The sequence below is a fragment of the Mustela nivalis genome, assembly GCF_964662115.1.
Source record: "Mustela nivalis genome assembly, chromosome: 6".
NCBI lineage: Eukaryota > Metazoa > Chordata > Mammalia > Carnivora > Mustelidae > Mustela > Mustela nivalis.
Genome location: NC_139025.1, coordinates 127,882,912 through 127,899,491, shown reverse-complemented (window position 1 = coordinate 127,899,491; position 16,580 = coordinate 127,882,912). Strand labels below are relative to the sequence as shown.

General features: G+C 55.0%; 1 protein-coding gene across 4 annotated transcripts in view; it reads left to right on the top strand.

Moving 5' to 3' along the window:
* Nucleotides 1-16,580, top strand: part of LRRK1 (leucine rich repeat kinase 1) — a 122,397-nt gene that overhangs the window by 86,017 nt on the left and 19,800 nt on the right. For 3 of the 4 annotated variants that reach the window (XM_082736664.1, XM_082736666.1, XM_082736665.1), the window contains 10 exons: nt 536-700; nt 1,210-1,382; nt 2,527-2,647; nt 2,938-3,097; nt 3,517-3,793; nt 7,256-7,427; nt 10,174-10,337; nt 11,580-11,719; nt 13,578-13,827; nt 15,942-16,108. In XM_082736664.1, the coding sequence (XP_082592790.1) occupies nt 536-700; nt 1,210-1,382; nt 2,527-2,647; nt 2,938-3,097; nt 3,517-3,793; nt 7,256-7,427; nt 10,174-10,337; nt 11,580-11,719; nt 13,578-13,827; nt 15,942-16,108 (1,789 nt within the window). Of the gene's footprint in view, nt 1-532; nt 701-1,209; nt 1,383-2,526; nt 2,648-2,937; nt 3,098-3,516; nt 3,794-7,255; nt 7,428-10,173; nt 10,338-11,579; nt 11,720-13,577; nt 13,828-15,941; nt 16,109-16,580 lie in introns of all 4 variants that reach the window. The other variant, XM_082736663.1, reaches the window with a different exon arrangement.

Here is a 16,580-nt window from a genome sequence, read left to right as displayed (position 1 = left end):
TACACAGCCTTTCCCGGCAGCACAACAGCTAATCTTTTGTTTGATTCCCACGATGGGGCAGCTTCCCATCACCCTCAGGGGGTGGCTTCCCATCATCCTCACTGGGCGCCACGCTCTGCCCGAGTCCTCTGCCGCGCCCTCGTACAGATGGAGGTTAAGCCTTGGCGTGAGCACCGTCAGCCCCGGGGGTTCCCTCTAGCAGGAGGTCTAACCGTCTGCTGCAGAGACAGAGACACGACCGTGTCCCCAGTGTTCCACAGACATAGGTGGACGCAAACACCCTAGCCTGCAGGCACCCGCCGTCCAGGGCCTGGCCCTGTGCTCTGTGAGCGGTACATAGAAGCTTCCAGAAGTCCCACCTCGGCACTGCTGGGTCCCTTTCCCTCACTTGGGTTCCTTGATTCCCAAGAGAGACGAGCCCTTCCATGGCTGTGCCTTTCTTAGGCCTCACGCGCAGCACCAGAAGCCGTCGGTGACCTCAGTGTGGCTGTGACGATGGCTGTGGTCCTAAATGCAGCTCTTGTTGCTCAAGCAGGTGGAGTCTGTGGAATTCACCGTCTGGGACATTGGCGGCCCCGCGAGCATGGCCACCGTCAACCAGTGCTTCTTCACAGACAAGGCCTTGTATGTGGTGGTCTGGAACTTGGCTCTGGGTGAGGAGGCCGTGGCCAGCCTCCAGTTCTGGCTGCTCAACATCGAGGTGAGGAGACGCCAGACCCTCAGGTTGCGGGCCGCGGAGCCTCACAGGGGGCCCACCACTTCTCCGAAGCATCCCCCTTTATGGGGGGCGGGGGAATGGTCAGGGAGAAACGCTGGGCATCATGGTGGGCGTTAGGAAGGCCCCTGATTCTCTCCCCTCCTGTCCTTGGGCTCATGACGGTCGCCGTGGAGCCCTTAAAACCTTTCTCGGCCAGATGGTTGTCCGCGCCCTTGTCTTTTTCTTCTACCTTAAATTTAAGAGCCCACCCCCCACCTTGGACCCAAAAGGAAGACAGAGCCCCCCCTTTCACAGGTAAAGATGGTAAGAGCCTGGGTGCAGGCCAGGTCCCAGGTGGCAGACACACTGGCGGAGGGAATAGAGATCCAGCCCATCTGGGACGCCTCTCCTGGAACCCCTCCGTGCACAACATGCCCTCGAGGTTTCCGGAGGTTTCCTGGGAGCTGTTTCCCAGGCCCGTCTGTGCTCAGCTGTGGGGCTGTCTCTGGCAGGCCAAGGCCCCAAACGCAGTGGTGCTGGTGGTCGGAACGCACCTGGACTTGATCGAAACCAAATTCCGAGTGGAGAGAATCGCAACGCTACGCGCCTACGTGCTGGCCCTCTGCCGCTCGCCCTCCGGGTCCCGGGCCACAGGCTTCCCCGACATCACCTTCAAACACTTGCAGTGAGTGTCCTGCTCTCTCGCGCCTGGTGCCCAGAGGTTGCTGGGGCTGCGGCGCCCTCACGTGTCCGTCTTCCCCACCCCGGGGTAGGACAAGCTCCCACTCGCGGATTGGCAGGGCAGAGCCTGGACACCCCCTCCCCAGGTGTGTGGGTCCCCCCCACCCCATGGGTCCCCTCCTCAGGGTCCCCTCCTTGCCTGTGGCCTGTGTTGAAAGTCGTATACCATCTGTCACATTTGCTGACCTCGGACGGATCACAGACCCCCCACCCCGTGTGGTCCTGGTTCTCACGCTGGGTCTGAGTGGTCCAGGCCAGTGCCAGTGGGATCGGGGCGCTGAGCGTGTTGCTTCTCTCCCCTCCTGTCCTTGGGCTCATGACGGTTCCATGGGTTATGGGGACCATTGTGCCCTCTTCACAGATGATGGAAGGAGCTCAGCGAATTAAGCCAGCCTTCTGTCATAGGAAGCAAGTGTGGGTTGCTATACTGTGCTGGGGGATCTCGGGTCCCCCCCCCTTTGGGTGGGGTGCCGCAGACCTTGGTGCAGAGATGAGCCTGGGGTCACTTCCGCTTGCCTCAGCCCACAGGATCGGACTGACCCTGATGCAGAGCTTCAGGACTCCCTCATGTGCCCTTGAGAACACCCCTGAGGCCTATGATAACAGGACCTGGGTCCAACCCGCCTCTGCCTTTCCAGCTTGTGTCCTTGGGGCGTCACCTTGCACCTTTGGGCCTCACATTCCTCCTCTGTAAAATGGGCGCACTCGGGACACGGTGCATCGCTCCCCGCACAGAGCGTTGCACCAAGTGAGCCCTTAATACGTGTCTCTGCGTTCACCTTTTTTTTTAAAAGATTTATTTATTTATTTGACAGAGATCACAAGCAGGCAGAGAGGCAGGCAGAGAGAGAGGAGGAAGCAGGCTCCCCGCTGAGCAGAGAGCCCGATGCGGGGCTCGATCCCAGGACCCTGAGATCATGACCTGAGCCAAAGGCAGAGGCTTTAACCCACTGAGCCACCCAGGCGCCCCTCCCAGGTCCTTTTAACGTGCCAGCATGAGGGACAAAACCCGGGGACAGAGAGATGCTGCCCAGCTTGTGGGAGAGGAGCCGTGTGGCGAGGCATCTCGTTCTGTTTTGCACTCGCAGCGAGCTCTCCTGTAAGAGCCTGGAAGGCCACGAGGGGCTGCGGCAACTGATTTTCCACGTCACGTGCAACATGAAGGACGTGGGCAGCACCATCGGCTGCCAGAGACTCGCGGGGAGGCTGGTGCGTGCTCAGGCCTCCGGCTGCAACCCGGGGGGGGGGGGGAGGGACGCTCCCTTTCTGTAGGGAATCCCAGCACGTATGCTGGGTGCTCAGTTGCTCTGGTCCCTGTGCAAGCAGTTTTGGGGGAGGGGTGTGCAAGGGTGCAAGGTTGGGGGGGTGCAGGGGTGAGCGGGTGAGAGGAGAAAGTCACCCACTCAGGCCTCTGGGGAGCAGGGGGCAGCAGGCGGGGCCGGGTGGGCGGGGCGCGGCTCGGGAGCTGCGGGGGCCCAGCCAGCCCGCCTGTCGCCCAGATCCCCAGGAGCTACCTGAGCCTCCGGGAGGCCATGCTGGCCGAGCAGCAGCGCCGCAGCCTGGGCGATGACGTGCAGTACCTGACGGACAGGCAGCTAGAGCAGCTGGTAGAGCAGATGCCTGACAAGGACATCAAGGACTATGAGGATCTGCAGTCCGGTGAGTGGGCGCCCCGGGTGGCGGGGGGCTTGCAGGGGGATCCCTGGGAAGGGGCAGTCCCATGTTTCACTGCTCGGCACCTGTCTGCAAGTGAGCGTCAGAGCACTTGGCGTGGTTGTGACACGAAGGGCGGGTCTGTGGTTTAAAGAGTAGGGACGTTTGCAAAGATGGGATCTGCGAATGCTGGAGGTGGGCGGGCCGGAGCTCCCTGGCGGGCCGTGCTGTCAGATCAGCATGTTGGCAAGAGTTCCACGGTGCCACTAGGGCACCCGGGACGGGGCAGCAGAGCCATCTGCAGGGCCACGTGTGCTGGAGGCATTGCTTGCTTCCCAAGAACCAGTGACCCGGACCCCTAGGGACTAGGTCACCCTAGAGTCCCTGTCACCCTTTGTCTGACACTGCTCCCCTTCCCTGGGTAGCCATCGGCTTCCTCATAGAAACCGGCACCCTGCTCCACTTCCCGGACACCAGCCACGGCCTGAGGAACCTCTACTTCCTTGACCCCATCTGGCTGTCCGAATGTCTGCAGAGGATTTTCAACATCAAGGGCTCCCGGTCGGTGGCCAAGAACGGGGTGATCCGGGCAGAGGACCTCAGGATGCTGCTGGTGGGGACCGGCTTCACACAGCAGACGGAGGAGCAGTATTTCCAGTTCCTGGCCAAGTTTGAGATCGCCCTGCCTGTGGCCAACGACAGGTGAGGCCACCACGGCCGGGCCGCTCATGCTGCGCCCCCAGGGAGGGAGCGGGGCTTGGGGTCACTGGGGGTTTGACCAAGAGCTCCAGGCAAGGGCCGTGGGGACAGATGACCTGCCCGCCTGGGCTGGCCTCTCCTCTTTGGGCCCGGGGGGGTCTCTTTTCAGGGACTTAAAAGAAACGCATTCACTGAAAAGAAAAATGCAAGAAAACATGAATGAATGGCATTAAAAATATCTTGCGGGGTGGGGGGGGCTCATATTTTAGAGAGTGGATTGCTTGGTTATTTGGTGATTGCAACTGGGATAAGTGACAAGGAGATACTAATTATACAACCTGGTTTCCAAATGCAGGGGGGCAGGGGCCGGGGTGGGAGTGGGTACATGTGGGTCCCATCCAGTGATGCTGTCTCTGAACTGGTTGGGCACTCAGGGTCTCCATGTCCCAGTTTCAGTTTCAGCTGCTTCCTGGGTCTGATATTGATGTTGCCCACGAGGCAGTAACCAGGACCCTAAACCCGCAGAACTTTTCCACGCACCTACCATAGACTGTGTCACCACCTGCCTCCCTGGAGCTAGAGCTGGTCCTAGAGCTCTGGGGTCATGCCCTCTGGGGACTCTTGGGAAGCTGGCCTGGACCCTGTGTGCCAGCCCGGAAACTCCACCTGCGTAGACTGGGCCTCTAGGAGCCAGAGCTGGGCCACTGTGCCCGAGGCACCCCGCAGATTTCCACGCAATCTTATAACTGTGGGAGAGGGCCTCTTGTCACTCAAGCCCCCTGGGAGGCACGAGGGGGTCCTAAAAGGAGAAACCCGAAGGAGGGATTGAAAGTCTGCATGATCCTCATACCGTGAACAAGCAGTGTCTTTGACGTTGGTCCATGCACAATGAGGCAGCCTCTAAGTTCGGTATTGCCGAAATCGGAGAATTTTCCAGTTATTTTACCAACAGGTAAGAGGAAATAGGGGTTACCAGGACTCAATAAAAGCAAGTCGGTTCTGCACACACGTATGACCAATTGAACCATAAAATTACCCAAGTTATGGCCGAGTCTTCTGGAAGGCTTACAGTCCAGTGGGTGAGACCACAGGGCCAGAATGCTTGCATTCTGCCAAGAATCCCAGCTTCCTTTCTTGTCTCATCTGTACAACAGGAATAAGACTATTGTCAACTGGTATTATGATTATTGTGAGGATTAAATCAGGTAATACATGTAGAATAGGAGAAGTGTCTCTTACTCTTAAAAGCTCCAAAGATGGGCCACCTGGGCGGCTCAGTTGTTTAAGTGTCCCACTCCTGGTTGCAGCTCCGGTCACGATCTCCCGGTCTTGAGATCAAGCCCCAAGTTGGGCTCCTTGCTCAGCACAGGGTCTGCTTGCAATTCTCTCTCTCCCTCTCCCCCTTCCCTTGCTTGGGCCTGGGCACACATGCTTGCTCCCTCACGTGATCTCTTGCTCTCTCTAAAATAAATAAATCTTAAAAAAAAAAAAAAACTCCAAGGACATCAGGTGTCATAAGCATTATTATTGTTACCCTCCCTCTGTGTCAAGTACTCAAAGCCAGTGGTACCTGATTCCGTAGAAAGTCACAAATGTCCGGGCATTTTCCATTTTTAGCACAGGTGTAATGATTCCCTTGTGCCTTAGGCAAGTTCCCTCTCCTTGCACACAAATGTGTATTTGGTTAACAGTGCTGCCCAGCGTCTCTGAGAGCTCCTGGCCCTTGGAGCTCCTGGCAGTCACGGTGGTGTAGCGTGAGCTCGCTCCTCCGTAGAGACATGGTCGTCCCCCCCCACCCCAAGGTTTTGTGCAGCAGACATGGAAAGAATTTGCCTCTTTCATCCCCATCTTGCTGACCCTCTGGTCATCCCCCGGTTCATCCTTTCGCCGCGAGCAATCGCTTTCCAGTAGGTGAGCCGGTGTCGGTGGTCTGGAGCAGAGCGGCCGTGGCCAGTCAGCTGGCATCTCTCCTCTCCCACACTGGCTTCAGAGTGGTCTCTGACTTTGGCCACGTGGAGCAGCTGCTCAGTGTGGGCTGCGCTGGGGCCCCGGGGCACAGAGCCCACTCTCCCCGCTCACTCGGCACCACCCGGCAAGATGTGGCCGGTGTGAGCTCCACGCTGAGTGTGGTGTGGGCGAAAAAAGTGGCGTAAATCATGGCAAGGCACTGATGAGGACCTCTGGATTGGGGAGGGGCAGGGAGCAGATGTACAAGGACTTTTCAGAACATGAAGAACTAAGTCGGGCTAAAGGCCTCGGGGTGGAGGGAGAGACACTCTAGCTGGGGTGAATGAGAAGGTCCTCTTACCCCAGACCCGAAGTGGCTGAAAAGGACCTGAAACCTCACTGGCTTGTCCTGTCGCCCCCCCCCCCCCCACCCGCCATCAACCCTGCGGGGCAGGTGTCCTTTCTCTTCCCATGTCCGGAAAGGAGAGTCTGCATGGGGTTGCAGGGTTGAAGTCACAGAGCTGAGATGCACGCGTCTACGATATTTTCAGAATAGAATCCAGAACATTCTAAAGACACTTTATTGGAGCTAAACTGATGTCTTTAAAAGCTTCAGGGGAGCTGAAGGCACGGACTTTGTTCAGAAAAGAACCCTCAAAAGGCCACCCTGTGCCTGCCCCCGCAGCTCCCCACACACAGAAGATTCTGGGTTTCAGGCACGCTCTTGGAGGGGCCTCCCCAGCTTCGGCTGTTGTCAGCTGACTCGGTGACTCAGCACTTTTATGCTGAGCAAGAGGGCTCTCATAAAACATCCCTCCGTGCACAAACAGCCTCATTCTAACTTTTAAGGCGATGGTGTTGTCTCAGCCGTCCAAGAACAATAAATAGCTTCGAAGGCCAGAAACATGACTCTGACCCCAATGTCTCCATGGCCCTTGGAACTGTGCAGCTGTATTTGTGTTTCCTTTGCCATCCACAGTTAATTTTAAGCGATTCCCCAGTCACAGCCCTCTTTGCAGTGAGCGGACCGAGACTTGCTGTGTCTGATGTGTTTATGACCACAGACACTCTCATGTCTTACCTTAGCATATTCTAATTGTTGTCCTAGAGGCCTTTCAAGAGGCCTCTTTGCTGTCCCCTTCTTCATTTCCTCTTGGAGCATTTATTCTCAAGCATAGAAACTACCCTGTCTTTCTAAAAGTAGAATTCCAGGGGCACCTGGGTGGCTCAGTTGGTTAAGCATCTGTCTTTGGCTCAGGTCATGATCCCAGGGTTCTGGGATCGAGCCCCGCGTCGGGCTCCCTGCTCAGCAGGGAGTCTGCTTCTCCCTCTGCCTCTGCCTGCTGATCTGCCTACTTGTGATCCCACTTTCTCTCTCTGTCAAATACATAAATAAAATCTTTAAAACAAACTAAAAAATAAAAGTAGAATTCCAGAGGCCCTGCGAGGGGGAAGGCACTGGGGCAGGGGGCCCAGGCCAGGCCACACCGTTCACCTGTCCCCACTGATGTGTTCCAGCTACCTTCTGCCACACCTCCTTCCATCCAAACCCGGCCTGGACACTCACGGCATGCGGCATCCCAAGGCCAACACCATTCAGAGAGTGTTTAAGATGAGTTTTGTTCCCGTCGGCTTCTGGCAAAGGTTTATAGCACGGATGTTGATCAGCCTGGCGGAGATGGACCTGCAGGTAATGGTCGTTGCTACCTGCAGGGTTGGGGGGTGGTGGAGGGAAGGGGAATGCATGAAGGACACCCAGAGCTGAGCTCTCCCGGGAAGGAGAGGCCCTTTGCTGGAAGGGGTTGACGGAAACCCCTTTTTCTATAGCAAAGCTGCTGCCTTAAGCCCAGGAGGCCAACATGAGCACAGCTGCCTTCTCTTCTGTGGCTGGCAGATAGACCCCTTTGCGCCCTTCTGTGAATAAGAAACCAGCCCAGGGGCGCCTGGGTGGCTCAGTGGATTAAAGCCTCTGCCTTCAGCTCAGGTCATGATCTCAGAGTCCTGGGATCGAGTCCCGCATCGGGCTCTCTGCTCAGCAGGGAGCCTGCTTCCTCCTCTCTCTCTCTCTCTGCGTGCCTCTCTGCCTACTTGTGATCTCTCTCTGTCAAATAAGAAACCAGCCCCTAGCTGGCTCAGAGTCCACATTTTAGGAGCTGTGGTTATAAACCAGTCCACATCAGAAATCCCCTTGTTAGAACAGAGATGGCCGGGCCCCCTCCGAGGTTCCAATGCAGTGAGTGAGGACTGGGAACCAGCATTTTGCGTATCTAACCATGGTCCTCCGTGATGCCCTGGGTTTGGAGACCACGCTTAGAGAACCGTGGCTTTGCCGCTCAGGCAGTGCCCTGAGCTCACCTGGGGAGTTGAGATCAGAGTGCAGGCTGCCTAAATCAGACTCTCTTGGGGCGCCACCCAGGCATTGGGAGTTTTTAGAACTTGCCAGGTGATTTCACTGTCAGGTCTGAGAACCACTGGTGTGGATCTTTAACTGGGGCTGGAAGCAATGAAGACCTGACCCAAGCAGTTCCTTTCCATGGATTCACCCGGACGGGGGTCAAAAGGAGTGCTGGTTTTCCACCACCCTTAATTTCATGCAAAATAGTAACACAAAAGTAGTGTCTGTCTAGAATGGCGTTTCTCAAAGTGGGATTCCTGGACCAGCAGAACCTCACCCGGGAACTTGTTAGAAATGATGGGGATTAAGGAGGGCACGTATTGCTTGGATCCCTGGGTGTGGTGCATAAACAATGAATCTTGGAACACTGAAAAAATAAAATTAAATTAAAAAAATAATAAAATACAATGGTACGGAAACAAATAAATATTTAAGATTTCTCTTAAAAAAAGAAATGCAAATCCATGCCCCCCCCCCACACACACACACTACATCAGAAACACCAGGATGGAGCCCAGTGTTCTGATTTTCACAAGCCTTCCAGAGGATTCTGACCCAGTATGAGCACCCCTGGCATAAACTTGGAATATTTGATGCTAAATTCACTATGAATAATTGTTGAATAATTGATGGTAAATTCACTCTGAGTTTTATTTTTGCCACATTCTAATGAAAAAGGCCCTTATGGAATTAACAACCCCGTGGCTGACTAAAGATGTTCTTTGATCTTCCGAACATTTTACTGAAATGTTAAAAAATCAATACAAGAGCCTAATTGTAACTCCTGTGGCCCATGTTGCGGGGGGTGGGGGGAGGGCTTGCTTGAAAGGCTTGGGGGGCCCACTGATGACAGGAAGAGTGGGTACAGGAGCTGGCTGGTCTATGGTTCTGACTCGGTCACTGTGCCCTCCCTTTAAACTGTCCTCCTGCTGCGTTCTAAGTGGGAGGTCACAGAACACAGTGTTGCTGTCATCGTGGGAGGCCTGAGCTCCCAAGTGGGCTCCGTGAGGGAGGGTAGGAGACCCAGCTGGGCGTGGGGGTGGGCGCCCTTCCAGGCGGCAGCCCTCCCTCCAAATGAGAGGAGAAGTCCTATTAAAATTCAGATGAGGAGGAGTTCAGTCTCAAAAGTAGTCACAGGCATACAAATTCAAGCAACAGATGAGATGCTGACCACTTCGCACGTCTCAAGGCCCAGACTGCAGCCACAGTGGGCGGCCCCAGAAGCAGGACACCTTCCCATGCCGTGGCCCGTGTATGTACGGTGGAATTCTTCCCACAGCGGCTCCTCGGTCCATATCCAGAGCCTAAAAACCGTTCAGACCCTTGGGCGCAGTAATCCTACCGCTAAAAACGTGAGCAAAGGAAATCACTTAGAATCAGAGAACGCTTTTCTGTGACTTTGCACGGATCATTGGCCTGGCCTTCTGGAGGGAGTGGACAATGGGAGCAATCCAGACATTCCAAACAACGAATGATCGGGAAGTCACTGTATGCCACAAAATACCTCGCTTTAGAAAAATAACTTCTGTGAGTTTTTTAGTGGCCTGGGGGAAGTGAAGTTTTTGAAAGCATCCAAAATGAGAAATTTAGAAAATTAGAAATACAAAAGTAGAAAATACGGCTTCGGCTGTTTTCCAAAACATATACGTAGACAGAAAAAAAATCCTGGAATAAAAGACACCAAAATCTCTCTGCTTAGTCTTAAGTTGTTTGGGGGCCTTTGTTTTTGTTTTTTGTACGTTTTCCTGTATTTTCTACATTTTTCTAACATGAATTTTTGCTTGTCAAATCAGGGAGGGAAAAGGTTTGAAAAAGAAGAGCCTATTATCAGTCCTTTGGGAAAATTGTGCTCCCAGAGTGTTGTGGGGACCCCTCCAGATCGCGCAGTGTTTAATTTGGCAACGGGACATGCGGTGCGGGAGGAGGGACGGGGATGACGGGCGTCATTTATCACGATGGGACCAGGCCGGCCTCTTCAGAGCTCTGCCCAGCACCGGCGAGGAGGCTGGAATGCATAAGCAGGGCCTTTTCTCTCTTTCAGCTCTTCGAAAACAGGAAGAATACTAAAAGCAGACACAGGAAAGTCACCATCTATAGTTTTACAGGAAGCCAGAGAAATCGCTGCAGCACATTCAGAGTGAAAAGAAATCAGACCATCTATTGGCAGGAAGGGCTCCTGGTCACTTTTGACGGGGGCTACCTCAGGTAGGAATGGTCCGAAACGTGCCTGACTGGGTCACCATGGTGCCATGGGAGAAGCCCCCCGCAGCGGCCTCCTCCAGGGGACCGTCTGCTTCGTGTCCAAAGTTCTTCCAAGAGCGGCTTATCGTGGCAGCCTGCTAGAAAGAGGAGACCCTCCCCAGCGGCAGCTGTCCCAACCTCCCCCATCTCCTCACCCCTCCTGCTCTCCCCTGGCAGGACAGGAAAGGTGAAGGGAGGTATGGTGACCACAGCCCAGGACTTGAGGGAAGTGGGTAGCCACTGAGCTCTGGGGTAAGAGATGCCGGCAACCCCGTGGTCACTTAGGGGACACCTTCAGGAGCCTTGCTGCCATCTGGCCCTGTCCCCTGGTCCTAAGCGATGATGGCTCAAGGGGCACCATTGATCCCCAACGTGACATAACAAGATACATAACTTAGCTCCCTTTTCCAGGTTTCTTTCCATTTTTGAGAGACAGAAAGACAAAGCCAGCTCGAGAGGTTTGAGAAATGACTTTGAATCAGCTTTAATAAACACACAAGATGGTTCCGTATTTACACTGAGTTTTTCAAAATATTCTTCAGCTCCATGAGAAGGGAGGGAGAAAGGATCTTCTCTTGAGCCTGACTTGAACCTTTCTCGGTGGCTGGTGCTTTCATATAAATGTTCCCAGGGGCGCCTGAATGGCTTAGTCGTTGGGCATCTGCCTTCAGCCCAGGTCATGATCCCAGGATCCTGGGGTCAAGCCCCCTGTGCGTTGGGCTCCCTGCTCAGCGGGAAGCCTGCGTCTCCCTTTCCCACTCCCCCTGCTGATGTTCCCTCTCCCCCTGTCTCTGTCTCTGTCAAATAAATAAATAAAATCTTTCAAAAACTTTTTTTAAAAATGGATGTTCCTACTTAAAGCTCACAGCCACCACCTGGCAAATGAGTGTCTTGTAGTTTAGAGAAGGTGAGAACCTTCCCCAAGTTCACTCCTAGGGGTCGATCCCTGCCTGAACATACGTTCCTGCAAAGTCCCCGTGATGTCTGCGTCACTGGACTGGGAAGTGGTGGGAAGACAAGGCAGGGTCACACACACAAGTACACAAACACAGGGGTCCCCCTGACTGTCCTGCCTGGGCACAGGTTCCTGGGGTCAGGGTAGGGGTAAGGTGTTCCCTGGGGTTCGGGTCTCAGCCTGGAGGCAAGGAGATCATCCCAGGGCCCTCCACGGCGAGATCACAGTGGGCTCTCCCTTTTGGGTTGCAGCGTGGAATCATCAGATGTGAACTGGAAAAAGAAGAAAAGCGGAGGAATAAAAATCATTTGCCAGTCAGAAGTGAGGGACTTCTCCGCCATGGCGTTTATCACAGACCATGTCAACTCCCTGATCGATCAGTGGTTTCCTGGTAAGAGAACATTCTGGAACCAAGTCTTTGTTCAGTTAATATTTCTTTACAAATCAGGGTGGGGCTCATTCTGTGGGGAGCAGAAGTCTCACTGGGACTCAGCTCATGGAAACCAGAGAGGGCCTAATGACCCTTTGGCAGAATCCTGATCCCTGGTGGAGCCCGGCTGTGACATGGGTTTGGGCACTCTGGGGAAGATGTGGGCCCAGACCCCACAGGGCATGTGCAGGCCTTGGCTTCCTGGCTTCCCACAGTGTTTGGGAAGACAGACAGGCCTGGGTGCCCTGCCTGGTCCAAGGAGACCCTCAATGGATGCTTCACACAAGTCCTATATACAGACAGGACGGTGCTGAAATCTGGGGGGACCCAATGGATGGGGCGGGAAGGCCAGGGAGCCACACCTGTCAAGGACCCCCATTTTGCTATCAGAGTAGAGACAAACCGGTGGGGTATCCTGCAGGAGGAGGCTGCATGGGGCAGACCTGGCAGCCTCTTCCCCACGAGACCCCAGCCTCTGAAGGCTGGCGTGCAAGAGAGTGGAGAATGGGTTTGGACGCCAAGACCTGCTTGGCCAGTGCCCTCACCTCTCTGAGCTGGCGTGTCTCCTGCCGCCATCGCTGTATCCCAGGCCAGCCTCAGGAGAGGAGCATGGCAGGCCATGCTTCGGAGGCATGGTCTGGACCCTGGGGCCTAGGGGCCTTCCAGGGCTGATGGAAAAGCTGACCTATAAGGAAAAAAGCTTAAAAAGGGGCCCATGAGGGACACCTGCGTGACTCAGTCAGTTAAGCATCTGACTCTTGGTTTCGACTGGGGTCATGATCCCGGGGTCCTGGGATCAAGCCCCATGTCAGGCTCCGTGCTCAGCGGGGAGTCTGCTTGCGATTCTTTCTCCCCTTCCCCCCTTCTCTCTCCCTCTCTAAAATATATAAATAAGTCTTTTTAAAAAATGAAAGAAAGAAAGGGGCTCAAGAAAAGGCATTTGGTGTGTGACTTGTGGCAGTTTGGGTGTCCTTGGTCATCCAAGGAAGTCTCTAGACCCATATGAGCTTCCCTGGGCTTTTGGGATGCCCCGCCAACCAGTGACACCCCCACCCCCCCACAGCTGGTCCTGGGGGAGATTTGACAGCTGGGTGGGGGAGAGGCATTCCATTATCACCTGTGACAGGGCTGCTCAGGAGACAGCACCACGAGCCAGTGGGCAGGGTGTGTTACAACCAGGCCTGCAGATATAAGATGTGCCCAGAAGGTTCTAGAAGTGCCCCCTCCAACCCTGCACAAGGCAGGCCATCAGTTCTCCCTGAGGTGCCTCGGAGGCTACTTCTTTGCACCTCCTTTCAGAGTGCGGAAAAGCTGTGTGCCTCCTGCCCCGGGGACCCCAGGTAAAATGACGGGGTTCTGTCTGTTATAATTTGTACTCATTTCTCCCCTGCATTGCCCTTCTAGGAGGGATCATAGTAATTGCAAGCCTTATGTTTCTAATTTTAAGAATGGCTCCTTATTGGTTGTGGTTCAGTTGCCGGAGCGTGGCATAGCTCAGACACAGCCCGCGGCATCCTGTCGGGGCCCAGCTGTGCAGGAGGGATCCCCGACCTCTCAGCCCCCGCTAGCCAGCCTGCTGAGGGTCTGGACCACCCACTGTCTTGTCCAGTGCATCCCTGACCTTTCCCGATGCTGGGCTTTCAGGATCTGGCTCTCCAAAAAAGAACCCAAGGACACAGTCATGGTTCAGCCACTCCCTAGGTCCAGGCAGGGTCACCCAGATCCCCTCCTATGAAAAGCCCACCCAACCAGGACACTGCTTGGGGATCCACCTGTGGCCGCCTTCATGTAAACCGTCTCCTGCTTTGTCTGCACTTAGCCCTGACAGCCACAGAGAGTGACGGGACCCCGCTCATGGAACAGTATGTCCCCTGCCCGGTGTGCGAGACCTCCTGGGCCCAGCACACGGACCCAAGTGAGAAGGCGGAGGGCGTCCAATACTTTGACATGGAAGACTGCGTGCTCACGGCCATTGAGCAGGACTTCATCTCCTGCCCCAGACACCCCGACCTGCCCGTGCCTCTCCAGGAGCTGGTCCCTGAGCTGTTTATGACTGACTTCCCGGCCAGGTAAGGCCACAGCACTGCTCCCCTGACCCCTACTCTCCTGCCAGCTCTAGGAAAAGAAGGAAAATTCTCCCTGGCCTTTGAGAAGGAGGCACTTCCAGACTTACAGCCTCGCTTTCCTTTCTTGGCAAATGCTGACTTCTACCGGCTGCCCCGAGGCTGGGCGTTTGGGTCCCCTACCTCTCTGTTCCTGCAGTTAAGTCGACCTATAACCTCAGATAATTACCTCAGAGAGAAGGCTGGAGAAATAGAAAAGGCTTTTTGGTCCTACCCAACAGGAAAGGGTCACAAAATCCAAGTGCTGGGTCAGAGAGGGGCTGTTCTATAGTCGTGGAAACTGGAAGCTATGACTCAGTCTCTCAGTCTCAATATCCAATAATTGGATATTGGCAGTGACCCACTATTTTGCAATTATGAAGTCCTGTTGTTGCCTTAGTCAAAAGATGGCTATACCTGGCTTCTTTAAAGAAAAGTAAACTTTTGGGTGGTGGGGCTAAGAATATTTATATTCTCATTTTTCCAAATTGCCCCTATCCTGGAGAATCCATGTGCAGCAGTCTGAAATAGGGCAGGATATGGGTCGGTCTATCGAATTAAGAAATTGCTTCCTACATTGGATGATGTCACCCCATAACCCTTTCCAGGTGCCCTAGTTACCTCGCTGGTCGACATGATAATTCTGCAAAACGAGCTCCCTTTACTGCTAGAACCCTAACGTGAGGGTTATCTTTTCTTGGAGACCATATCCAGAGTTGTATAGAAGCATGGATCAGGTTTTGGGGGGGCGCCCAATGGGGCAGCCCCAAATGTTAGGATTTTCATTTATTTGCTGAATCTTGTTGGGTTTTATGCCCACACTGACTCTGGGCTGGGGCGTTTACTGTATGTGATCAGGAAAGCCTGCTGGGTTTGGATCGAATGGCAGGCATAGCCTGGTCCTTCACTGAAGGTACTTGGTGGCTAGTTGAAAAGCCCAACAATGTGGACGGGATTCCCAGCCCAGCAGAGGCTCCCTGGAAATTTGAGCTGGGGCCCAGCCCTGGCGCTGAGGCATCGCACCCCCCACACCAGGAGTTTGGGCGAGTCGGGGTTGGGAAAGAGGTTACCAGGCATCCAGGAAGCCCTGTCTGGTGGCCCCGAGTTTACAGGAGTCCTAACAGAATGCCCCAAGGGGATTCCCCAGCATTGCTGCTGCTCCCCACAGACCCACATGGCCCGTGCAGGCAGTTTTGTGGGGAGGGCACTCGGAGAAGAGCCTGGCTTCTCTGCGGCAACCCCCCCGCCCCAAACTGCCTGGTGGGCTTGGCCTGTGCAGCCAGGATAGCTCCAGGGGGAACACCTGGCTTAGGCAGCCTGTGAGGGACCCAGACAGACTTCAGCAGAGCAGGGCAAGGCCCCAAAGTTGGAGGACCTCTGGGCTGCCTCCCCGTCCCTCCCTGCCTCCTAGCATCTCTCTCTCTCTCTCTCTCTCTCTCTCTCTTCCTCCCTTCCAGGAGTGACTTACAGTCTTCCCAAAAGCCCAGAAGGAATCTCCCCTTTACCTAGAATTAGAACACACCGACTAGGGGAGGCTAAACTCCCTGCCCTTGAGTGAAACCCTAGCCAGCGACTGCACACAGAGCTCGTGCCCCTCAGAAGCCCTCCGTGGCCACTTACATCATGCTACACTTAATAAAAAAAAAGAAATAAGGAAACGATCAACCTAGCAGTGAATAAATGTATTTTGTCTGATGGGTGTTAGCCCTCAAAGCCCAGAATATTTGGGAAGGAAACACCCAAAGAATTTTCTTTCCATGTGGGCCACTCTGCAAGACATCCCCCTGTGCTGTCCCCCTGTGCCACCAGCACACCTACGAGGCAGTTTCCATTATGAGCCCACTTGATGCAGGAGACCTAGGCTTGCTGAGGCTACAGAACCTGCCCGCGGCCATGGCTTATCCCGGTTCTGACCCCATGGGTGGCTTTGAACTATGACTCCCTGTTGAGGGAGAAATGACCAAGGCTGTCCTTCCATCCACCCATCTCGGGGCCGCCCCCGCCTCAGTAGGCCCCTCTAGGGGGTGGTAAGGGACCAGCTGGGGAGGTACGGTCTGACCCGCGTGCTGTGCTTCCGGCAGACTCTTCCTGGAGAACAGCAAGCTGGAGCACAGCGAGGACGACAGCAGTGTCCTGGGCCAGGGTGGGAGCGGCACGGTCATCTACCGGGCCCGGTACCAAGGCCAGCCTGTGGCGGTGAAACGGTTCCAGATCAAGAAATTCAAGAACTTGGCCAACGCCCCAGCGGGTAAACAGGGCCCCATGTCGTTTCTCACGAGACCCGTGCTCCCTCGGTCCAAACCTGCTGCCACCTTGGGGACACTGGAGGAGGAGGGTGGGCGAGGCTGGCGGAGGTCCCTGGGCAGCCGACCTGCCTTGCTCCTGGCAGGATGTGGGACATGCGTAAAGGTCGGGCTGAGCCATACTTGGAAATTGGGAGATTATTTTCTCGTCTAGAGGCAAGACCCCAAGAGCATGAGCCATCCTTACGGTTTCCATCGGCTCTGCAGCTGGCACAGGCCTGGCACGTGGTGGGTACACACTCAGATGTCAGGTGGACCCTCATCCTGTAGGAGCCCTCTCAGCCATGTCCACTAAAGGAGGGAAGGTGGGAGGCCAGGTCCGGGTGAATGGATGGGGAAGCCAGTGTGGGACGGCTTCTCCGCCACCCGCAAGAGGGAGGAAACCATCTCTTGCTTTGGTACATCCAGGCCCAGACT